Raw genomic sequence first — 26771 nt, forward strand, 5'->3', positions numbered from 1 at the left:
ATGTACTTATAGAGCACATTTAAACACAGCTTTCACTGACCAAAGTGCTGTACAGAATAAAATTATTTGTGCAGAATACACAAACGTCCTTTCTTCCTTTCCCTGTTAATATATTGTTCTTAAAGTATATTCTTTTTCTTGTTTGTTAAGCAATTGTGTGATGTTTACATTCTTGCCTTTTAATAGGCCATTTCAACAATAAAAACAAAAACAATGCTTGAACGTTCTATTTGGGCCCCAATCTACTTCCTCTGCATTAAGATAACATATGGAATGTTAAAAAGGAAGTCTTGTGGGGCCAACTATGATGCTGATAATGGAACTCTCTTGAAAGGGTCTATAGTCATAGTTAATATTTATCAACAAGCAAAGTTGTTGCACTGTTCAATCCCTGCACTGTTCACTTTTGCACTACCACCATTGCACACACTCCATCATAGCACCTTATCATGGTCAATGCATCACATGGTCAGTCCATACCAGACTCTCGTAATCACTTCAGATGCTCTTTAATTTTTACATTTCTGTGAGTGATTTTTATGTATGTAAGATATATGTGTGTATGTGTGTTTGTTGTGTTACGGTTGTAAAAGCTATTGAATGCCTAAAACTTGCCGCGGGAAGAATAAAGTATATATCTATCTCTATATATCTGTCTTCTCCTTCATATGGACTTTCTAGCCCCACTCATTGACCTTCATAGAGGGTCATAGATTTTTTAGCTAAAGGCACCCATAAAATGTAAACCAGGCTGAGCTCCAAAAAAGCCATCACAGTAAGATTGGAAAAGCTGTAAATCTCAGTATTCTACAGCCTTCACAACTGAGTGATTCCCTGTAGGATGCTAGCCAACTGAATAAAAATAAAAGGGTTGTATAAGTTCTTACTTTTTTTAAGGAAATTGCCTACATAAGTATAGAGATATATTGGTAGTTTATCATCACAAAGTCAAACACTTCAAACACTTTATTTATGTTTATCTCAGATCGCTTTCACTACAAATAGTTTTAATAAGAAAGATCTTCCAAAAAAGAAAGACCATTTTAATGATCAAGCATTCCTTTCAGCGGTGTTCTCCGGCAGCCAAACTGTTTGCTCCTGCTGCTCTGCTGCACCCGAGACAAAACAAAACACTTGAGTCTACCCTGACCTGACCTCTCGGGGCACACACAGACAAAATTCACACTGAGCAGACATAACGCCACACCTCCAACCCGCTCCGCTCGCGTTAGACAGCAAACAGCAAAGACCCGCCAGGAGCACAGTCCACAGGCTGCGCCACAGATTAATGCAAACACGGCCAAACCCCTCACAGTCTACAGTTAATGAAGAGGACAGGTAAAGAAAATGATCTGTCTGCTGTCTGCAGCAAAACAAGAAGACTGTGGTTGATGGAAAACACACTTGTTTTTGTGCTAACAGATTCAAAATGTACATTGCAATTTCATATTATATAACTTTTCATTGGGTTACATTGTAAAAACTGTGTTGAGTAGTTTTGGAAGAACAATGTTTTACTTACTACTGACATGATTGTTAGGATGTAGTGCTCTAAGTTCCGGCCGTGGTGTCGGACCATTTTGGTATCGGCGGTCACCATGAGCTCCACAAAGCGAGGATAGGACAGGAAACGCTTCCGCCGTGAGTGGGGGGCCGTGTGGCTTTCGTTGGTGTATAAGGAGGAGGAGGAATGATGAAGAGACACTGTTTCCCTTACATTTCTCACCTCCTGACCCATAGTCCGGTCACTCTGAAGGGCTATGTGTTGTTTCTGGTGCTCCTCTGTGGGGGGAAAAAGTATGTGCTTTACTGTCTGATTTGCATGAATAGAGTTAAACGTCAAAAAGCATGGTTACAGAATTGATTTAGTCCAAACATACTTCAAAGACACTTGCATGTGTATTTTCACCCATAATGGGTAACAGTGTTCCCCAAAACACATCACACAACACAAAAATTAATCTCAGATAAAGAGAAGGAGAATGAAAGAGCTCCCGAATCCCTTCCCGTCTCCCCTCACCCGGTCAGAAACACGTGAGCTCTGCATTTGGTGTGAGGTCCGCATTCGTCTCCACACACCCTATTATCGTCCAGACACGTCCATGTTATTACACTGTGTTTTAAAAACATACTGAACACATGGGATTCTGCACCTCACACACAGCCTCACCGGAGAGTCCAGGCTCTGCAGCGCTACAACTCACCCCAAACAGACAGCCTAACGGACACGGAGCGGGGGAGGACTTGAAAGAGGGCAGAGAGAGGTAGATGAGGTGGAGGACAAGAAGGGGAAACGAAAGAAACGACGCACGCGGCTGGCTGTCTGGCTGACTGGGACACCTCCGAGCGGATAGAGTGTGTTACGGCGCACGTGCCCGTGACAGCCAGGCCAAGCGCTTCCAAACACACTCCGGCTCAGTGGGCCGTCTGATACGAGCAGCACGTGGAGGGGCACAGCCCAGAGGCCCAGCTCGGTGGATTCCTCTGGAACGACAGCCAGAGAGACAACAGAAGGGGTGTGGAGAGCATTAAAGTAAAGGAGAAAGAGAGAGAGGGAGAAAGAGAGAGAGAGAGAGAGAGAAAGATAACTGTGTGAAAAGAGAGATATGGAGAGAAAAAGAAAAAGAGGGAGAGAAAGGGGGAGAGAGAGAGTGAGTGAGAAAGAGATAACACTACAGGGAGCTGGAGGCGAAAAGGTGAAAAGGTGCTGGGATAACTCTGAACACTCTGGGCATGTTTATACAACCCCGAGTGACAGGACGGGTTCTCCAGGAGATGCTTTTGCCCTTTCACGGTGGCAGCCTACAGTCATACCGAGTCGAGTCGAGTGCATTCTCAAACAAAAGTGCTGAGACAGTATTTTCCACTGCGGCTGACTGACAAGCTTTCTTCTCGTTGCCCTTTACGCTCAGCACAGTACAGTGCAGCGCAGCGCACCCTGGGCCTAGTTTCAGACCCACTCGCAGATCTCAGAGCTCTATCCAGAAGCCAGCCCAAGCCAACTATGTCAGACCCTGAGAGCCGGCTATTGCTATCACAAGAGAGTGAGAGAGAGAGAGAGAGAGAGAAAGAGAGAGTACCTTGTGTATAAAGTTTACATCCCCAACCAAAATGCTTTGGCAATACTGAACAACGTTATGGTCATGCCAATAAAGCTTCATTTGAATCTGAATTTAAATGTGAATTTGAGAGATAGATAGTGAGAGAGAGAAACACAGAGAGAGAGAGAGAGAGAGAGAGAATGAGAGAGAGAGACCCTTCCCAGAGACCCCAGCAAATGAGGTCAGACCCCAAGCCCGAGCCCAACCCCACACAGCCTGGCCTGTGGCGTGAGCGATGGCTGGCCTGCGCTGATCTCGGCTTCCTCGATTAGCCGCTGCTGAAACGTGTTCCGGGGCGCCGCACCGCTCAGCCACACAGTGATGTATGGCCACATGTGCAGTTATGTCAGAGCTGTTCTGCGTGTAATATTCGGACTGCCTGCTGCGGAGAGAGTGTAGACATATTTCTGTCTTTTAACCTTTCACAGCTGTTCTGCGATCGCCATTCTGCCTGAACCAATCCAGCCTGCATCTATAGGTCATCTCACAGTGACTGAGTACTGAGAAATACTGTCACCAGCGGCTTCAAAATACTCAATCTAAGGAAGGGCGTGGACAGATTTGTTAACATGCCACAAACATAAACTGCCTAACCAGCAGATTAAGAACAGGCAACAGACAATCACTAACAGACAGGGCTAATGGCTCTTAACCAAGTCAACTGTGAGTGTTATGATCTTTTTCCTGAGTTTAAAACCAGCAGCTGCACACGTGAGTAAAACAAGGACCCGTTTGAAACGCTTTAGTGGGGTGTAAAACTCCCTTTGCAAATCACCACAAAAGAAATCCTGACCACAGGCAAAGTAAACAGACGTAATAACTTCCTGCTTTTAGCCCCATTGCCCCGAGGGATGCCCCCCCCACCCCCCACCCCCACCACTCTCGCCATACAACCTTTAAACATGTTTAAATATGTCCGCCCTGTCTGAAGCAAGTAGATTCAACTGTAAACACGAGCGGGGAAAGGCGGCTTTGCATGTGTTAAGGCTGCAGCGCTGAAATAGGAATGCAGTCAGCCACTAAACTCCTCTCCGCTGTGACAGGGAGGTCAGAGAATAGCCCAGCGAGAGTGAGGCGGCAGAGGAGAAAGGAGAGATTCTGTGCCGACGCTCTTGGGCAGTTGGAGGGATGCCTGCGACGGGCACAAGAGACCGAGCATGGCACCCTGGCACAATGGCACAGTCTCCAGCACCTGTCACCATGTGACCCACTTCAGTGCCAGGACAAGAGGAGAGGGGGGGGGGGGGGGGGGGGGGGGCGCTCATCTCTCTGGTGCCCACACTGCAGCAGAAGGCTTTGACACAGAGGCAGGATTTTCTCTCTCCGTGTGTATGTGTGTGTGTGTGTGTGTGTGTGTGTGTGTACAGTATGTGTGTGTGTGTGTGTGTGTGTGTGTGAGGGTTTTTGTCACTGGAAAGAGCACTCTGGCTAATTGGGCCTTCGGTAGCGAAAGACCAAAGCCTGCAGAGATTTGAGGGGAACAAAAGCACATTGATGAGACCAGACGAGGAATTAAAAGAACAGGATGTTCTGACAGCTCAATGCTTGCATCGTCATGTACTCAATAGCTTCACAAACTCACTTTTGATGAAGCAGTGATGGTGAACTGTCTATAGGGGTTGAGGGGTGCAAAAAACACCATTATAGCCAATGCACACTTCAGAACTTATCGGGCCCAAAGTGCTCGCTCAGTCAGTAAATGAATTTATTTCTTGTCTAGTGAACGTCTATTTCCTTGCTGTCGATGCATAGCCGACCCTCCCACTGTTTACCGTTTCCTCGGAGTGCCTATGGTGCACTGTGCATCTGAGCAAACACAAGCCCAATGCACCTCCGCACAGCACCACGTGCTCTTTCAGCAAGTCATGGGTTCAACCTCTCAGGCATTTCAAAGCTCATTAAAGATTTGGTGAGAGATGGTGCTTAAACAGCGTCCATCAACCGGCAGGGTTTCCATATCATCAAGGTGTCAAGAACCTGAATTAATACGCTATGAATGCCAAAAGAACGTAAGCCAAGATTTTCCAAATGTGGTATACAAACAAAGATCATGTCAAAGAAAAAAGGTTGAATGACTCAAGTCAAGAGGGATGATATAACACTCTTCAAGCTGTAGCCCTAGATTAGTAAACAAAATGTGTTTTCAAGAGGGGATGACAGAGAGCAAGAAACAGAGAGAGAGTGAGGGAGGGATGAAGGGAGGGAGGTAAGGGGGGAAAGAGAGAAAGCCTCTGGCGGAGGAAGAAGTGCTGGTCTCCACCGTGAGAAAACATGGCATGCCAGAGCTAAGGGGGTGCCGCAGGTTAATCTCGGCCCCAACCCGAGTAGAGTGCTGCCTGACGGGACGGACCAGAAAACATTTATCAAAACACTCCGGACGGCCAGCTGCGTCCGTGTTTAGCCAGCGACACGAAAGGTTTACGCACATCTGACCCGCCGCCCGGCACACACCAGCACATCGACGGACCACCATCTTAAAAACAAGCCACATCTTCAAAAGCAGTTAGTCCAACTCAAGAACTCTAATCTAAATCGAATCTAACAGCAGAGCAGCAAAGCTAAAATGGTAGGGGGTCGCAACACAAGAAAGGTTGAGAACCACTGTTCTAAAGAATGTGGCCAACGTCGTCAGCGTCCTGTTGACAGTATCAGACACAAGCTGGAGGAAACACAGGGGCTATACATTTACATTACACAGCTTGCTCTGCATGCTTAAACCTTGCAGGAGAGATTTTTTTCACTTTTACTCAACTTTTCTCCCACCCCCCTTCTCTCCTTAAAGCAACCAGGCCAAGAACCAGACTATAGGCTACAGTGATTTCATCGATGCACTAATTATAACATTCTTACACAACGACCCACTGAGACTAAAAGCTAGCTAGCACCTGGGTGCCAATTACACTGGCAGCCTACTTTACATGAAGCATAGGTAATGCCTCCGCTGGCAAAAGGTCGGCCTATTATGGCAGTTTAATTGACAGTGCAACACATCAGGGAGAAAATCAGCAGAGCTACAATTAAGTGCAATCTACGGCTAGACAGGGAAAATACTGAACTAATTGTTGCTGTGAAACATGTTCAGTGTAAAGAGGCATGACCTTAAGACTCTGGGAGGGATGGCAACGTGGAGAACCACGGAGACAACCCTGAAAACCTGAGTCCATAGACTCTCACACACACGCACGCACGCACGCACACACACACGCACACACACACACACACATACATACACATACACACACGCACACACAAATACAGACACACACACACACACACACACACACACACAACCTGTTATTAACCAGACTCAGCAGGGTGAGAAAGTAAAAGATCAGCTTCCAGGAATCCAGAGTGAGTCAAGAACAGCAGACAGTAACACAAAGACACACACGCACACACACACACACACACACACACACACACACACACACACACGTGCTTGAGATGCTATTACACTATTACTACACCGTCACACACTTGCAAAGAAACATCTGTTCCATTATCAGCAAAGCTGCCTATGCTGACAAGTCTGAAACAAACACAAACAGCACCACAAACATCTACAGACACTGAGAAGATGTACTGTAAAAATGAAGAGGTCCAAGACACACACACACACACACACACACACACAGAAAAAACACCCTGAGTAATAAAACCCAGGCCCTGAATCAATTACCCAAACATCTGCGCCCTCTCCCTTTTCCCCCTGGCTCTTTAATGAGGGCATAAGTGCGGTGGGAGCCTGGGTTCAGTCGGGCCCAGCGCCCCACTCCTCCACACGCTCCCTCCCCAGCGCAACTTAACCTGTGGCCCACGCCGCGAGGCGCGCCGAGCGCTGCAATACATCCGCCGAGGTGTTGTGAGCGTGCGGAGGAGAGGAGCGAGGGGCACCTGGAGGCTGCTAAGCTTCACGTTCTCCCCCTCCTCGATCGCTCGTTTCTCGGCCTGGCGCATAAGCGAGCAGACGTACTCTTGACAAGTGCCATCTCATAAATGTTGCTTCTTAACACGTATGGACTGCAGAAACACATGTTGTATCTAGAATGTATTGCTGTCAATAAATCTGTTTTGTGTTGCTACAAATATAGCTATATAACAACTGATACACACACATGCACTGCACGCACACACACACAAACACAATAACCACAAACACACACACACACACACACACACACACACACACACACACACACACACACACACAATACTATAAATAAATAAACCTGCACCGCCATCAAAATCAAGGTCAGCAAGGTCTCCGACACCAGGCCTCTGAGTCAAAGGTACTCCTCACCAGTCAGCACCTGTCAGCTTTGGCCACGTCTGGCCTCCCCAACCTCCCCAGTGATGGAGTCACATACATGCCTGGTCAACATACCCAGACAGTAGACACTAGCCTCCGCAGAGGCAGAAAATAGCTGCTGGAATGTGTCACAAGCATCCCCTCCACATCCCAGGCCATTCACAGCCTCTGGACAGTCCTGACAACATGACAACTCGATGTATAAAGGGGTGCCTATGCAGCTTGGAGCGAGTTGGTCAGATGGCTTTTGTATTTATGGGGGGGTGAGTCAATGACAGTGCAATATCAATACTGCGTAATTGCATTCTTCAGTCACTTGACTTGGCTGATGTACTTATAGCAGTTGGGATAGACAACCTCCAGTGGACAAACTTATACTGATTCACATGATGCAGTTCACCATGTCATCGTGCCATACAGTCACATGCCATACACTGTAAAACTGACTAAATAGTTTTACTGAAAGTTACTCACACACACATTTATTTGCATGCATGTTTGTGTGTGTGTGTGTGTGTGCATGTGTGTTTGTGTGTATGTGAGTACACAACACATGTGTGTGTGTGTATGTTTCAGATACAAAACAATTTTTCCAGTAAGATAAATTCAAAGTAGTGTGTGAAAATACGGCCCTTGCGGTCCATACCCACACGCAGGATGAGCGGCTAGGACTCACTGAGGTACATAAGGTATCCAACCATACAATGGGGAGCCTGCATGAGTGGGAGAGATAGGCACGAGTAGACAAAGTGGACGGAGGGCACGGAGGGGGAGAGAGCTGGGCCATTCCCAGGGTTACGGGGTAGGACAGGCAAGGGTGGCCGTGGAGACTGGCCAGCTGAAACACATGCAACTCTGCCAAGACGACAAGCTCTCACAAGCCAGTGATAAGCACCACAGAGAGGGGTGTTAACACTCACACAAACACCTACACATATTCACTATCTGACACACACACAAACACACACACACACACACACACACACACAGAAATGTACATGTGCCTGTGAACACAACATATTCACACACACACACACACACATACAGAATAACATACTGGTACTATGGTTGTGAGAAGGGCTGAGTAGGGGATAGATGAGGTGCTAGGACAAGCGCTGAGAAGTCCTATAGAGCCCCTTGAGCTCAAGATTTTCAAAAATGCACAGAACCTATCTGCATGATAAGCGTCCATCAATCACTCTTGGCCTTACCTGCCATTCCCTGCCATTCAGAATCACTCTGGATGGGGCTGACTTATGCAGTGGCCTTGTGAACTTTGCTAATGTAAGACACATTTACATCTACAGTGAGGACATTTAAAGGATCATTTGCAAAAACAATAATTGTCAAAATGCAATTATAAAAGACAAAATAAGTTTATGTAGTGTTCATGATAGTGATGAATGCCTATGTAAATGTAATTGATTTGCTATAAAGCATGAAAGTGGGTTAAACTAATATTCTAGCCTGTAGCCGCACAATAAAAATAGGCTTGAGTTCACATGCAACCATGCAATGCAATGAGTGATCTCAAACAAAGCGGGGGGAATCAAAGTCACAATCAGTGAGAGCTTCCATTCACCCACATGAAAGGGTAGCTAGCGGGCGGCAATTGGCCGACTCAGTAGTGGGTCGGACGACATGAGAGGGCATTTTCCATGTAAACAAACCCATTGATGGCGGCTTGCGGAGGCAGCAAAACGACTGCAGGCACCAAAGGTTCTCACAGACGTGGGCGCTCGGGATCTGGGAGTGCTGCGACGACAAATCGGACATCACGACCCAACTGAGGCCGCCACTGAACTGAAGCGATGACCTCCTACCTCCATTCTCAACCAAGAGGCAGCCCTTGAAACATCTCATTAACGTTTGCACGCAAGCACACACACTCCCCCTGCAACCAAACCCCCCCACCCCCAAGCCGACAGAGGGAAGAATCTACCCCCATGCTGCTGAGCTACCCCCATTTCATTATCAGCGTTTGAGTATGACATTGAGATCAGCGTGCCAGCCAGCACATAGATAACCCCCAGCCAGCTACATTAAGGGCCTTGGATCAGGGCCCTCAGACTGACGGGCCCAGTTTGCAGCAGACGCTTTTTTTTTAAAAAGCCCATGCTGGCTCAACGTGTGTGCTCCTGCTCTTAAAAACTTAATCGGCCTTGCAACACGTCGCAAGCAAACATTTATCAAAAACAGTGGCGAAAAAACCACCCAAGATGTCTGGTGCTCACGGTCGGGGGGCTGCAGAAGTTGCTCCACATCATGAAGCCACCGGAGAGAGAGAGACCTGATCCAGCACTTTCATGTCGAGTAAAAGCACAGACTTGGCCTTGAGTCAAGAGCCAGCCACCAACCGCTGATGTGATTTGCATGGATATTGTCTCAGAGGAAGGAATATTTCCACAGATATTACTGATGTCAACCACATACCCGACACACAACAGTTTTCCCACCGGCTTCCTTGGATTCACATTCCCACGGCCTTCATTTACATGTAAAAGGCTCCCTGTCACACAGAGTAAGAAAAGGGAGGCAAACCCACCAGGTGTAAGATCCAGATTCAGAACTCTACAGAATTAGCATTAGGTCGGCTCACTAGCATGCATAAACATTTCAGACATGCTCCAGTGCTTATGGCTTATGGGGAGGGGAGACACTTTTGCATGGTACTGTTGACATTGAGAAGCAGAGCAACAAAAAGACGGCGCCATACCCAATGCCACTGCCAATTACAGTCTGTGGAAACCATCCAATCATGGAAGTATGATAAACCTGCTGTTGCGCGTAGTTATGCATCGTTATTTTAATCTAAAGGACATTACTATATCTATACTGGGCCTAACATCCCTGTCAAGCCTTATACATTATCAAGTAGCTCTGAATTTGCAGTTCTACCCTTATTCTGTTTATAAAATTTCCATTATACTGGAAATATTCTTTTAATATAGACAAAATGTATTCAAGGGGCTTTCATTACAGTTATGATAACTTGTCAACACATTCAACATTTGACAAACACCATTGTTCTTGCCATGTGGCTATACGTGATAACAAATGTAGCAATACTTTCCCCATTAGCACATGTTTCCCCTGTGAGCAATCTCCATCACAAGTCTGCTCGTAAAAATCACTTGCCACTAAAGACAACAATGGGTACATCTCAGCTTCATTATCCAGCAATGACAGATAGCACGCTTAAGCCCCATCTCACAGGAAGGCCCGGAAGAACTGCAGCACGCCCCTTCACAAACCGTTATTACAGTTCGAACTCTTTCAACACCGCACTGCAGATGACAGCGCTCGGGAGAAAATGACTAACCCTTCTGCTGAAAGACTTCCAAAGCCGACAAGAACGTGGTGAGGACAAGGACACCCATACATTACAGCTCTATACACCTCCAGTGAAGCTCAAGTAAGCCAATCTCAACAGCTTCCCAGCACGCAGTTGGAAAAGAGCCTGCAACAACGTCCTTGCAACACACTGCTCTCTGTGAAATACCGTGGAGGTGGTGTGTTATGCTCAATATTCAATCAACTGACAACTGACAATATTCAATCAACTGACAACTGACAATGTTCAATCAACTGACAACTGACAATATTCAATCAACTGACAACTGACTAGATAAATTGCAGTGATGAGATGAATTTGAGCACTGACAACAGCACTGAATAGTTACCAGGAGAGAAAGTACAGTATCAATTGGATATCCTAGGAATGTAGACATCAACAGTGTTCACGTTTACTTTACTCTTAACCCCTCACCATAACTGACACTTTATGTGCCATATCTTGATCAAATGAGTGTGCAACTTCATGGGGTTTTATGAAGGCACTAAAACATGTAATGTTTCAGAATAGGCATTATCTAAGCTGGCACATTACCCTGCGATAGTGAGATGAACATTCAGTTCCACTTCACGGCATCTTGTTAGGTTCTTTCTGAAGTGGAAAACAAAACTTTGTAAAGCCCCACTCTGTTAAACGTCATCTACTCCACTTGGTCGAGACATCACAAATGCTCTGAAGTGCATGTTGAGGAGGCTGTAATATGCGCCCACATAACTTAACCAGGAACCTTATCACCATGTGACGGTTATCTTTTTTGGGGAGATACACATTTTGTTTGTGTGCCTGCTGTACGGCCCCTTGACAAAACAGGGCCCTTTTCATCCTTGTCTTGTTTCAAAGGGGCTCTCTCGGAAGAGCACAGCAAAAGGGAAAAAAAAAAGGGGGGGGGGGGAGACTTCTTCCCCCTTCCCCTTCTAAATGGAGCAGCAACACAAATATCTTTCAGACGTACACAGAGGAGAGCTACTGGCTGGGCCATTGAGGGGCGTCTCTGTGCTGTTCCGATGAACTGGGACATTTGGCAAGTTGAGCCCGCAAGCACTACCCCCCGTCCGTCCCCAAACGGAGGTTCCCCTCCCAACACCTCCCCTTGTCTTCCCTTTCACCTTTCTGCAATCGAATTCTGGCAGAGCAAACTTTGATTTAAGACAAGACTCCTCTTTCAGGCGACGGGGATGGTGGTGTCTGGGCGGGGGCCGCATAAAGGGTGGATGGTAAGGACCCTGAGATCACGATCCCTGACAAAGGAGGCTTTTATGCTCCGCTGTATTCCCACTGATCAGTACCTGGTGACTGGCCAGAGGTGAGACGAGTCATTCTCCTCGAACTCCACAGCCTCTCCAGCGTCCAGCGAGCCTCTCGAGAGCGGAGACGAGATGGTCAACGAGCTGAGAGCTTAGAGCCTGGAGTGCCGTGGAGTCTGGGTGACAGCAGGCCTCCTCTGAATAAGGTGGAGGCGGGGGCTGATGACGCATGCGCACTCTCAGCGCCTGGAGTGGAATTCCCTGGCTGGGAACGTCCATCTCTCTCTCTCTCTCTCTGAGAGGGGACAGCAGCATGTAAATCAGCTCCTCTCATCTCCTCGGGTGGTCCGGCGACACACAAAGAAGCGCACAGTGGCAAACGCCGCCACAAAACGCCGGACTTTCCCATTCCCTCTCAGCCATGCTGCATGGAACTGGCCCTCTCCAGAACACCCCATTGGAATAATTATAAACTCATTGAGATCTTAGCACACCATCTGGCACTCAATAAATGTGAGGTACAAAAATATTAATCATTATGGGTGGTGAGCAGAAAAGCTCCATTGATTTGTGTTCCTGGTTTGTATTTCTTGTTTTGTGTTTTTTCCCCTCTTTTCTTCTCTCCCTGGTGGCCAAGTATTTCACAAAGCATTACCCGCGCTGCAATTATGGGGCTAAGCAGTTCCATATTTAGGCCGGCTGGATCAGGCCTGGTCGTGCTGCGTGTGGCAAGCGTGCCGGCCCGTGCCCAGCGCAGCTCCACTGGGCCACCGAGTTCACCGGCTCACACAGTCTACTGCCGCTGACTGGCATGGGCACAGCAAGCGCCCGCCTGGGTGGCAGACTGCGCAGCGACGGGGAAATATAATTTCAGCAACACGGGCCTGCGGGAGGACACTGAGTGGGCTTGGAGGAGACAGAAAGTAAGGTAAACAGGAAAGAGATCCACAACAAACAATGAGGTTTATCTGTCACCGTCTCAACGTTTGAATGCATTACACCTCAGGGCAGCAATTGGAGAACAGTGTGGAGGAACAACCTTTACAGATACATATTTAATACTGGCTTGTGTGATACTGGGGAAATTGGTGGGGGTACTTTTATAAGGTCCAACAAGAGCAACATGACATGTGATAAGTTACATTTAAGGAACAGGAGGTATTAGGGATGGTAATCCATCAGGGCATTTTCAATTGTAAGAGTCGGCACTGTGTATAGCTGTATATCTTTAAAAAGGTGGGAGTTGTACAACAAGCATGTTGTGCCCAGTGGAGAAAACAAACGCAAGTGTCAGGGACAGTGTGCTGCCAACTGCAGACGTTACCAGTCAGTACATCCATATTGCAGTTCCTCTCTGCCCATCAAAGCAGACACTTATCACTTCATCTGCCAAAAGGGTTTATCTGATAGGGTGCGAGACTCAGGCCTGAGACACCTACTGCTGCATCCAGACTAGTCTTGTTTAATCCTGCGTCATTGTGCGGCTGTTTTGGCCTTTGATGATGGCTGCAGGTGTCGTCCTCGTGGTAAGCTCTACCTCAAGGCCTCAATTTGACACATGCTTCACTTAAAGATTTTTGAACAAAACCATTTTTATTCATTCAGTGCACCCAAATATTTGCTAGGTGAGAACTTCAGCTACAGCTGAGAAACATTTTGGGGAAGGTTGCTATGCAGACAAAGAATTCTTGAGTGGATGGGCTCATCAAAGCTCAAGACTATGCATTCTAAACAGCTCCACCCACCCCCATACCAACCCACAGCGGCAGCATATTTCAAAAGCTTGGCCGAGACAATCAAGATGGTTTGTGCCACACACAGACTCTGGCGGCTGAATAGGGAAGCATATTAAGAAGGTATCAGTCCAACAGTGTGGGTCACTCAAACCACTCGAAACTCAAGGAGAAGACAATGGCCACAACTGGGCCACAATGGGTGAGTTCAGACTACAAGCAAATCGGGTGCCCTGCACATACAAGATTTATAGCGTCTACGACAAAGGCCGCCCACAAAGATTGCAGCGAGTGATTCTTTACACTTGTAGGAGGTGAACTTTGCAGGGTCACTTCTCTCTTTGTGGGGTCTTTCCAGTGCCAAAAGACCAAAGTCATAAAAATTCAAATGAAATGGGTGGAATCGAATACCACAGTTAATGCAGGGCTAACTTTAAGAGTCATTATTTTTGTCTTTCTTCTCGGGGCAGGCTTAATGGTTTAGAAATACAGCTGTAAAATGGCAAACATTCTGGAACTGATTTTCTTTCATTCTGCTCAGAATTACAATAACATTTCATAATAGGGCTCAAATTGTCTCGCTAGCCAGCATGCCAAGTGCTTAGAGGCCGCGAGGCTCGGCGGTTCATGCATTTCTCATTACCATTACACCAATAAACGGAACGAGGTCAGGTAAAGTGGTGAAAGAAATCTCACCCTCCCACTGGCTTTTGGAGACAATGAATTGAAGCCGCAGGAGTTGGCTTTGGGCGAGAGCGGCCCCACTCCTTACCTGAAGCAGCACAAGGTTTTGAGTCGCTGCTGGCTGGACCGCTCCTCTTCCTCTCGTGTTTGTACACCAGATGAGGTTTGTTGTGCTCCTCTTCATATTCTTCCCCATCTGCTTGTATCAGAGGTTCTAAGAAATATTCCCCATTGTGGGTCGTAAACGTTCCAATCTAAAAGACAAAACAAAATGCATTAAAAATCAATGGCAAGTAACCATTCCAGTTATACACAAATACAAAGTGTGGCCATGATATCTTCTGGAAAACAGAGCAAGAAAGGTGTTGATGTGCTTCATGGAAAACAACGCTAATATCACGCTATAAAAACACATAGACTTTTTTTATGGACAGGACCCGACCTTACACAACAGACTGAACAAAGACAACTAGGATGTGTTCATAAGCCGAAACGTTCTTGCTGCATTTTCCATTGTGATGACAGTGTGAACATCGTGTTCATGTGCATACCTGCCCTTTGGCTGCAAAGAACTCGAAACACTGGCCAGTTAAATCTACACACAGCTCATGTTCATATAACTTTCCATGAAGATTGGCCATAAAAATGACAGATCACCATCAGATTTTTGAAGATCTAAATCGTGGAAATATTGATTTCATTCATGTCAATCAAGTTAAACAAAAACACTGGAAGGGTATCTGTCACTCTCTGCAGCACCAAACAGCAATTACATCTGACACCCAAGTTTTACGATCCAGTCCAGCTATTTTATAGCTTTTTCCAATAGTGTAGATACAGACTACAACATCATTTTACTCTCCAGATGTCTAGCGCTGTGTCCTGGTGGATTGAGAAGTGTCTTTTAGACATGACATGTGGCTGTAAAAGTATCATTACAGGAGGAAGGCTAATATTGGAATGGAAGGCTAATATTGTTCCGGTGCCTGACAATTCCAAAAGCTCCCTTCAGTTCAACATGAGCTCACTCATCACGCCACACAATGGTGTTTATGCGGTAATTTCATACGCATACTTGAACAGGATATTGCACGCTGGAATGTTATCTGTTTGAGGCTTTCTTTCCATGCCCACTGAGAACTGACAGAGATTGTCAGTAATGTAAATCTGAAAGGACCCCTCGAGGGTGGGAAAAATGACATAATTCTGTATGTACAAACTCTTATTTTTTTTCCATCGCAAGCAGGGGGTCCTCTTTTAGCGGAAAAACACACAGCTCTGATCACTGTACTGGTATTGAGGGTGTTGGGACTCACATATTTCAGAAGCACTGACAAAGCGACTGCAAATGCCTTGCCATTGCATTTCATGTGGAAAAACCTTGAGCAGTCTCTGCAAGGACGAGCAATGTCTGCAGCTTAACCGGCACTGAATCGGGGCACAGAGTTTGGCACAGAATGAAAAGGTTATAAAGGAGCTCCGGCTACAATATAGAACTGCAAGCCACTGCACTGACCACACTGAACATCTGTACACAAGGCCATCGGCGAATATCTTGTCTGTGAGTTATGTCAAGGTGCAGACAGAGGCTGTCAGCTGGCTGTGGAATGAAAGTCTCATTCTAGATCCAGCCCATGACAGAGATAGAGGTCCCACTGGATCAGTCATTCCCATTTACAATGTGTTAAACACAACACTGTAAACCTGTTCAATGTCTCTATATTACAGTGTACCTCCAGAGCCACTAGAGGACAATTCACTTTTCTTGACTGTTTTCATAAGAGTTCCATACAGAGTGTTTGGGAATGCATACATGCTGTTCGACGCAGTATGTCAGTTGTCGGAATCCGAATATTTGCACAACGGCTGCTGTTCAATATTGGGTGCTGAAATGTGTTGGATGTGCTGGAGTTTAATAAGTGAAACTTCAGCTATGAGGACAGGCACAGGAATGCTTTTGTCCGATACACGCACCAAAGCTGCAGACGTACAGTGAGGCATAAATCTCCCTCAGCTGCAAAGGTGTCTGGAGCTTGCACTTTACACAGCTATACATCACACTGCACTGTTTGCCCGCTTGCATTTCACACATGCACAATCACCCACCCACCCAGGTACACACACACACACACACACACACACACACACACACACACACACACATCTCTAACCCCAACCCTTCTCTCAAGTCTAAGTTTTTATACAGCCACTTGACATTTGGTCTGCAGGCCTTGGCAAACAGTTCAAGCACCATCCATGTTGAGACTGAGAGCCATAAGAACAACAACGCGGCACGGAGAAACATCTAAAGAGGCTAAGATTCCCTTCCGCACATTTGTGGTGTCTAAAGAGGCTAAGACTCCCCTCCGCACATTAGCGGAACATATAAAAAGGCTAAGACTCCCCTCCGCACATTAGTGGTGTCTAAAGAGTCTAAGACTCCCCTCCGCACATTTGTGGTGTCTAAAGAGTCTAAGACTCCCCTCCGCACATTAGTGGTCTACCACTATTGCGTTAACAAAAATCCCCCTTCTGTGTGTTCACTGCAACCTCCACTTCTGTCTCCCTCTAGCTTTAACTTTGGGACTCCCACACCTCATACCTACCTACATATACAGTATAGACAGCAGCACACAGTGTGCCGGGCTTGAGCAGTAAAACCCCCCGGCGTTGTAAATTGCCGCATCCTGACTGCAATAATAAACCGAGCTGACTTGATTGGCTTTTCAGCTCCGTGTCGCTGACCCCTTGCTTTGAGGTTTCATCGGTGCGTAATGAGCTCATCAGAGTGAGATGAGCATGATCATTAAAGCCCAGGGTTTCACTGAGAGGCGCACGTTTACGACCCAGTAGCCTGGAGCAAGGGGAGGATACACTGTTTCCATTGTCCTGCCAATTCTACATGAGCGATCATACCGCTGAGATTTACTAACTAGAGCACTGACAGGTCAGAGAGAGCACTGTAAGTCTTGTGCTGTCACTTCCTTACTTCCACTCAACCAAAAGGAGATTATGACACTTTTAAATTCTTATGCTTTGTAATTCATCAATTTTCAGACTAATGAAAATTTCACTAGTTCACTAATGTAATAGTTATGGAGGTATAACTGTAACACTAGTTGATAAACCTTGAAAAATAGGTCAGCGTCAATCCGGATGTGGGTCAGAACCTTCAGATGGCCTATAGTTATATCTTGGTGTCATTTCCTAGAGAGATATCACTAAAAGATAACCAATACCATTCATGGATAAACACAGTGATAACAATGCATCCCATGGCCCTGGAGGACAAACACATATACAGTGCGCTATACAGCCACAACAGTCAGTCACTCATACAGCACCATGTCAATTCAGTATGAAGCATGCAGATGGTATGAGGAGATGTTTACACAACATGACGAGTTTGGGGGGAGGTGGCCACTGGCCAGACTGGGAACCTGAGGCTCCTGTAAATTGTGCATGGGTGCTCTGACACACTCTCTCGAGAGTCAAGACACATCTGCTTCCAAGACCCTATCCCGTTTAGACCCTCAAGCTAACTGGCACATATCTGAGATGTGTATGAGGCAACGGATCGTGAGAACAGACACTGCCATGGCTAGTGCTGAGTGTGGCAGGCAGAAGGGCAGACCTTACAGCTGCACTGGCTGTTGTCAATGCCATCCTGTCCCAGGTCTGAACCAATAACCTTATCTTACCTATGACATCATCACTCTGACACTATCTGTCCAACTCTCCTAAATCCAAATTATAACAGATTCAAAAAACACATCTGTTGGACTCTAAAGCACAACAGACACTCTCAAATTCAGCTTATGTCACTATACCACAGATACATCAAAGTTTCGTGAAATGGGTCAGAAATCTAAAATGGTTTTAGAAGCTTGACTCATTCAATCTTGCTCATAGCAGTGGCAATTACCATTAACTTGTTAACAGAGTGTGTGCCAAGTTGGTCAACAACTGAGTTATTTGAGGCTTTCCTTGTAACATAAGACCTAGCACGCAAACTTATTTCAAGTCTGCGCTTAAGATCCATCTCAAATAACCTGTTACTAGCCTATTGCATGGAGCCCGCGGATACTGTAACGTCTGTAATAGGCTGATGACACAAGGCCAAATTCCAGAGTAGATATTTCAAGACCCGGTGTTTCTTGCTGAGTCTTTGGTGACTGACAACGCCGTGCCTACGGGAGGATGAAGTCATCCTGCTATGTAATTCGTGCACAACTGCCTGAACGTAGAGATAATGCAATGTAATGTGTCGATTCAAATTCCAGGTACGTTATATTATGCATGCAGGTAAGTCACTGAACCTAAATACACGAGAGCATAATGGTCATAGAATGGACTACAGACTTCTATATGTAGTACTTACAAGACCAGTGCACAAACTGAAGACTGCTTGGAATTCCGTTTTGGAGTTGACGTGTCCGCGGAAGAAACAGTGGCGCATATCATCATTGAGGTCTGTGTTGGAGTCGTTCCTCTGCTCCAATCCTAAATGTGTCACGGTGTACGAGGGAGCTATAAATCCCGAATCCGCTGTTAGGTTGAGATGGAATCGCTGTCCGAAGGCGTCTATTCTATAATGAGCCCTCAAACCCGTCAAGTCCGCATCCGTACTTCTGCGCTTCCGTTTGTAGTGTAGTTTATGAGGGAACGACTCTCCAAAATCGTTAATGCGGAGAGGGGTGATAATTTCATAAGATGACAGCTGTTTGATGAAACTTTCTGTAAGGGTAATGAAGAGGAATATGTCAGATTAGTTGGGTTTGTGCAACGCTTGCATTTTTTTCATACACGATATTTAGTTATTAACAATGATATTTTAAATAAAGCTTAAACTAGGCTACTATTTGCCACAAAGACATACTCCAGCTAACATACTCTTTTTCCAGACATCTTCCTTCACTGACATCCTCCGACAGCGCCATATCACCACCGCTTAAGAGCATTTTCACTGAATGAATACCTTATTTTTTGCGAGATATAGTCTCATAAATCAAAATAACACTTACCTTGCTTAGGATGCAATTGGTATGTTCGCGAGTTTCGGACGAGTGCTGATAGATGCCACATTAGTCCAACCAGCCAGATTGCAAACTGCATGATTTCCTAAGCGGAGAAAGCACGGCTCTTGCTCCACAGAAGTACCTTCTGAAGCGGCTCTCCCCCTCCTTTCCCGGCTTGTCAGCAGCAGCAGGTCGTAAGATCTGCGAAGGCACTCTGCACCACTACTCTTGCAAAGTGCACTGGCCTCATCGCATTGCTAAACGTGCGTGAAACGGTCCCCTGTGAACACGTACTATTTACAATACATTCCAAAAAAATGGTGTCTATGCGCGCTACGTGTATGCAAAAGAGGGATCGGTGCCAACTAAACTTTTCTTTGGCCATCTGTAGGACACCCCTGCCCCCCACCTCCACCGCACTCCAAGTCCTCGCCAACATCAGACAGGAACGCCCCTAAGCCGCTGAACCAATCGAAAAGTTTTGTCTCGTTCACTTCACAGACTGAACTGTGACAAGAGTTTTTGTGAGTAGATATGATGACCCAAACTCACAAAAGTTGTGGTGGTGCACTATGCCTGGAAGCCGTTGATATGACCTAGTATGGATGAGCATAATAGGCTACGGTGAAAACCACTCTTCGGAAACGGTAGGCGTATAGACAGCTTCGCCATTTCAAAAGAGAATGTGGGTAAAATAAAAATAGAAGAGCTTCACAACTTCAGATGTAAGTTATTGAGTAATGTGTTGAGTCTTGCGCATGAACTAGACGAACAGTTAGCCAACATATTTTAGACATTTATAATTTATCCTAAAGTTATTGCAGGAAATCTATTCTAATCTACACTTTTGAAAGACTCAGGAAGAAGATACAGAGTACCTACATCAAGTAGAAACATTTTCAAGAAATCTTTTATACCATCATCCATTATTTTGCTAAATCAATTAAATCTATGAGTTGTATCATTCATAATCCCTGCCCCCACTGAAACTTTGATATCTTGGACTAACTTATGTGCCATTATTGCACATTTCCATGTCATTCTGCATGTCTGGGGCAGTCGTGGCCTACTGGTTAGGGCTTCGGACTTGTCACCGGAGGGTTGCCGGTTTGAACCCCAACCAGTAGGCACGGCTGAAGTGCCCTTGAGCAAGGCACCTAACCCCTCACTGCTCCCTGAGCGCCGCTGTAGCAGGCAGCTCACTGCGCCGGGATTAGTGTGTGCTTCACCTCACTGTGTGCTGAGTATGTTTCACTAATTCACAGATTGGGATAAATGCATGGGCGGATTATGAACTTTCGGGCCCCTGGGCCCAGATGTATTAAGGGCCCCCCACTTATTGTCGTATATGTGGGAGGGGGGGTTTGGGGGTCCTCCCCTAGAACATTTTTGAATTTGTTTGATGTGATTTCCTGTATTCTGGTGCATTTTGGAGATGGCCAATACTAAATTCAATCAGATTCATAGCCTACATCCTGATTTGTTGATATTGAGGCAATGATTCCATGCAAAGGCTTGGGCTTCAGGGCCCCCTGACCCCTTGGGCCCCTGGGCCTGGGCCCAGTAGGCCCGTTCAGTAATCCATCCCTGGATAAATGCAGAGACCAAATTTCCCTCACGGGATCAAAAGAGTATATATACTATATACTATACTTATATGCCTGTCAACTTGCTGTGTAGTCTTGTTTGTGTGTGCTATATGTTTGTGGGGCCAAAGATGAATTTCCACAGCAGTGGACAATAAAGATTTCTATTCTAAACTATCTATAGACTCTCCAGCATGAAGGCCAGTTGATGGACGGCAGCACTCGCCTAGTTGTGCCCTTAATTCTGAATATTAGGTCTCAAAATCCTGTCATTCTCTACCCGTTTTGAAATCCTGGAAAAATAATAGCAGTTGTTATGCTGAATACTGATGCTAAATGTGCTCATTTAAAGCACCAATTTATAACAGGGATGGACATACAGTGGGCCAACTAGGTAAATTGGCTGTTTTCCATAATTAAATAGCTTATACCAAACTAAAATGGGGTGTCAGATTATAACTCAAAGATGTACTTTGGTAGGCTACATGGATCATGGCACATTGATCTTTATAAGTGTAATATGTTCTCCTCAATGATATTTGAAGAAAGAGTAGGTCTAGGGCCTCCCAACACATTTGTCAACAAATTTCCAAGCTACTAAGATCTATAGCTCAGTCTTCACAATCCTTTGAAATGGCCGATGAGATTAACTAATTACAAAGCAGAGGTCCCTAAATGCTCCACAGAGGCATTCAGTCACATTTGATATATGAACATATGCTTTGACACTTAAACCGCCTTCTCCTTTAATTGCATGATCATATCAGGTTCATCTTGGAGTTAGATCACTACAGTGGATATTTCTTTATTGCACCTTTAAAAGGTGATGGACTAATAACTGCTCATTATGTTGTATGCTGTAAAGTAATTATGTCAGGTTTGGTCAAGTTAACGCTTTACCTTACTTATCTCTGTCCAATCCATCTTTACCCCAGGCGTTGGCTGTAAACACATTTAAGACAATTCAGCTCCCCTGCAGTAGTTGCGTTCATTATAGCTTGCATGTGTTTGACTATTGACTATTTTATCATCATGCAGCCAGTTTTGTTTTTGAAGATGATACATCTACAAAATAATAGCACAAAAAAAGCTAGATTGCTCTCAAAAGTTGTGGATTAGGGAAAGGCTTGTCTAAGTGAAACATTGTATCATCGTGATGGGGTTGATTGTCACATTGTGTCAGAGTGTCTTTGATGGTTAATTGCTCCCTGTTACAATACATTCTAAAAGTAAAAATTATACACATTTAAAGCCAAGACCCCAAGCTTTTATTTCATGTAGGAATTACTGCTGAAAGAGTTTTTGAAGATGAGCAATTCATGCATGAGTAAAAATTGTGACAACCAACCCCGGTCTCCCCTACTCTTAAGGCCACCTTTTGCCCTGTTCCTCATTGGCCTTTTTTGATGTCTGAGCATTATGAGACAATCCTCCACAAAGATTCATTCACTTTTTAAACCCAAATGTTGATATATATAGGACTTAAAGGTGCAGTCAGCGATAGTACGTGATTTCAAGCCCATAACTTTTTTTGTCACATTCAGCTATCATCTCCTCACGATCTGCCAGCTTCCCATTCTGTGAGCACTGCAAAAAAGCCCTGCCTCTGTAGGTAGCCCAGGCTCCGAAAACTGGAAACAAAGTGGGCACAGCCTGTCCCCCAAACAAAAACGAAACCTTGTGTTTCTCTGGGAATACTGAAGGGAGGGGTGAGCTACCTCTCTGTTGTGTTTCATTTGGTCCTTGGTTAAAATATAATGTATACGTTGTGTAGGACAAATATGTCTGTAATAATAAACAAATGTAACTTCCCCTGCAATCGCTGACTGCACCTTTAAGTTCTCAGGCACCAAGTCGGAATTCATGTCTGGGCCATTTAACATTTTGACACTCCCAATTGTACAATTGTGAAGATCTGGGTGTTCCCAGGCTAGGAAGTTAGAGAAACACTAAAATAGATTTTAATGAGTTTAGCATGTTTAAACGCATAATAATGCTAACACACCTTTGCAGGATATTTGTTTGAATTTGCTGTTTTCAGGTTGACCCTATGTTGCACAGCAAATGTGAGGATTTCAGAGCTTGTCTTGACAAATTTTACTTCCAAAGTAAAGCTAAAAGGCTTACTTAAAGAGTACAGTCATAGAGTAGCTGTAGGAAATTAATGACACAGGTCAATACACCAAAAGTGAAATTGATGACACATTTTAATTTGCATGTACAGCTCAATACACCTAAAGGTCATACCAAAGCATTTTCCGACTGATAAAAAAACACTGGCTCTACATGCACTATTAGCTTTCTTAATATCTATGCAGAATCTATTTGCACATTTAATACCATAAAGATCCTAAATAGCAGTGGGTCAGCTAAAAGCTATCTCAAGCCACATGATGCCGTTAGTTCATGCACGAGTTCATGCTCATAGGAGCCAGTGGCGCAAGTGGGTATGCACTATATGCAGCGCATAGATAAATTAAATACATTAATTAAAAAATCTTTTTTTGGTATTTTCTATATGTAGCTGCTGTTGTGCGATTCTAAATAATAATTTCTGTATTTCCTCAATGTTATATAGCATTTTAGAGGTCTAACAGCCTCAGGCTAGAGTAGCCACCCTATCTCATAAGATTCCATCATAGAATGTTGACATAGAAGAAGGAGCGGGGGCGCCCTGAGCGAACAGACGACTTGCCGTCTATGGAAAAAGATGGATAAAACAAGCTGTCGGGGCTAAAAATAGAAAAAGAAAGAGGAAAAAGGAGATGGCATGTCAAGGGACAGCAGTTAAATAAGTGTATGGTGAAAGGCAACAGGTAGGATTTAAAGTGTGGGCTTGGAGGCTTGCAAATATCCATGTTAACAGACTAGCTAATTGGGGTTTACGGCTAGCATATTGCAAAATCAATGTTGCTGCGCTGACAACTAGAAAGGCTAAGGTAGCATGTAGGCTACAATAACTGACAAGAATCTGGAAAACATAACTAATGCAATAACTCTGGTTTACCATGGAGGCTTACAAATAGTCCTAGGCCTATTAACATTCAAGTTTATCTAGCTCTAATGGCAAGCACCAGCCCCGGAACTCACACTTAGTAGAATAACGCAAACAACGCAGCATCTATTTATAGTTTTTATTTCGATTGTGCATCAAAACCTTCCGAAATGAGTTATCGATCAAACATGCAAGAATAATTAATACCTTTGGGTTTTCACAATCTTCATGCAGCTCTACCTTAATTTACTACACCAGGCGTGTAATTTGGAACGCATCTTGAGCATGCATAAGAAACAAAGGCAGAGTCACCAGCTGGCTTGACATTGTGGCCATCTCCTATTTAACTAGATGTACCGCATAGCGGTACAAAATATGACCGCCGCTCAGTCCTGCACATCCATTCCGCGAAAATAAATCATATTAATGAATTTATCTCCATCTTCTACTCCATCCCCCACTCTTGAAAATGTTGTGTATGCTTGTTTGGAATGTGCGCATTTATGGTTTTCTACAAATACATCAACTAGATGTACCGCAGAGCGGTACAAAATATGACCGCTGCCCAGTCCAGCACATTTTTTCCACAAAAATAAATCACGCTGAAAGGCCTATATGATTCTAACTGTCTCACTAAATTGCATTATCCACACTCAATTCTCACTGGTATCTGCTAGACAACAAGTACCAAAACATGATTAGTTTATAGATTTCACATGTAAAATTCATTTTATACAACCCCACCCCCATCTTGCCTGTTCATAATTCTGAGAAATTCTTGAATTGTGTGCATGTGTGCGTGTACACATTTATGTTTATGTGTGTGTGTGTGTGTGTGTGCGTGCTTGTGTGTTTGCCTGCGTATGTGTATGTTTGCGTATGCGTATGTTTGTGCATGTGCATGCATGCGTACATATGTCTACTGTGTGAGTATGTGTCATACGTATGATTACTGTGAATGTATGTGTGTGCGTGTGTATCTGTTTATGCACATGTGTGCACATGGAATGGGTTAACATGACCCCTGGAGGCAAACATACGGAAAAAAATTGGTCATCCTAGGCCCTACGGTTCTCAAGATATTCACAGAAAACTGTGTCTGCCCTACCCTCCTTTCAGGGGGTCCAGTACATCGGGGGAGGCTACAGATCAAAACGAAAAACAATGGTTCCATGCTATCCATGTGGGGTTACATGTCCACCAAGTTTCATGTACCCCGGTCTTTCAGTGTCCCGGGAATTCTTGTTGGTGTACGGTCACTAAATGTACACATAAATTATTTTATTGTAAGGCCCCCCATGAACGAAAGTTCACAAAACTTGGCATGCATTCGGAGGGTGTCATAATGATCCTACACTTTCAATTTCGTGCAGTTTTGACCATGTCAGCCAGAGATATTGTAATGAAAACACCTAATGTTTTGCTTTTTAATTTTTAACTAGGTGGCGCTATACATGAAATAAGTGGTAATGGGATGGGTTGACATGCCCCCTTAAGACCAACATACAAAAAAAAAGGTGGACCTCTTAGGCCCTACGGTTCTCGAGATATTCACAGAAAACTGTCTCCGGCCACCTACAGGCCAATTGGTGTATAGTAACATAAATTAATTTATTGTGTGGCCCCCCATGAACGGAATACCACGAAACTTGGCGTGCATTCAGAGGGTGTCATAATGATCCTACACTTCCAATTTCGTGCAGTTTTGACTATGTTAGATCACAGATACCTGCGATTACAACACCTCATTTTTACTTTTTTGTGTTTAACTAGGTGGCGCTATACATGAAATGAGTGGTTATGGAATGTGTTCACATGGCCCCTTGAGATCAACATACAAAAAAAAATGGTCCTCCTAAACCTTACAGTTCTCGAGATATTCACAGAAAACTGTGTCTGCCCTACCCTCCTTTCGGGGGGTGCAGTCCAGCGGGGGGACTACAGATCAAAACGAAAAACAATGGTTCCATGCTATCCATATGGGGTTACATGCCCACCAAGTTTCATGTACCCCGGTCTTTTAGTGTCCCGGGAATCCTTGACGGAAATTTGGACATGCGAAAAAGGAAGAAAAAAAAAATCTGACTAAACCTATATGACCGCCGCTTCGCTGCGCGGCGGTCATAATAATCAAATTGGCCTCCATCACTCAACCATGGTAACATTATTTTACCTACGTTGTGCTATTGATAGGATTAAAGTAGCCTACCTGCAGTAAAAAACAAGCATGTCCGATAAACATTCTCAGATTTATTTCGGCTTCAAGAGGAAATGGGAATTACATGTCATGCAGAAATCATCCTACCCTTAGACGTTCTCTGCGGTAAACTACTGTAGCCTACAGTCTTGTCCTTGTAGGAAGCGTAGTGTCTTTGCAACCCACTTTAGATTAACTTCCAACAAAATTACGTCTCACTGCAACGATGCGCCATCTAGTGGACAAACGACTACTTATCGGCAATACTGGAAATGCAGCCATGATGATGATGATGATGAGGATCGGTTCTAATACCGATAGTATGTGGGTGCCTGTGTGTGTGTGTGCATGTGTATATGTGTGCACCACCATCTACAGGCCAATGAGTGTACAGTCACTAAATGTACACATAACTTAATTTTTTAGACCCCCCCATGGATGAAATTCTACGAATTCTACCCCCAGAGAATGTCAGGTTAATCATACACATACAATTTGGTGCAGTTCTGAACGTCTTTACTGAAGAGAGGGGCGATTAAAGCAGAATTA

The 26771-nt window shown here is 44.9% G+C and overlaps 1 protein-coding gene across 1 annotated transcript in view; it reads right to left on the minus strand.

Annotated features, from left to right (window-relative positions):
- Nucleotides 1-19541, minus strand: part of LOC143103954 (A disintegrin and metalloproteinase with thrombospondin motifs 20) — an 88139-nt gene extending 68598 nt beyond the window's left edge. The window contains exons 1-4 of the mRNA XM_076267844.1: nucleotides 19451-19541; nucleotides 18808-19163; nucleotides 14515-14680; nucleotides 1523-1758 (exon numbers count right to left, since the gene is read on the minus strand). Of these exons, the coding sequence (XP_076123959.1) occupies nucleotides 1523-1758; nucleotides 14515-14680; nucleotides 18808-19163; nucleotides 19451-19541 (849 nt within the window). The remainder of the gene's footprint in view (nucleotides 1-1522; nucleotides 1759-14514; nucleotides 14681-18807; nucleotides 19164-19450) is intronic.
- Nucleotides 19542-26771: the final 7230 nt, after the last annotated feature.

Source organism: Alosa pseudoharengus, unplaced genomic scaffold (genome assembly GCF_046254945.1).
Source record: "Alosa pseudoharengus isolate Yale_2024_CS ecotype anadromous, Long Island Sound unplaced genomic scaffold, YU_APseudo_1.1 YU_APseudo_1.1_scf_10, whole genome shotgun sequence".
In the NCBI taxonomy this organism is placed as follows: domain Eukaryota; kingdom Metazoa; phylum Chordata; class Actinopteri; order Clupeiformes; family Clupeidae; genus Alosa; species Alosa pseudoharengus.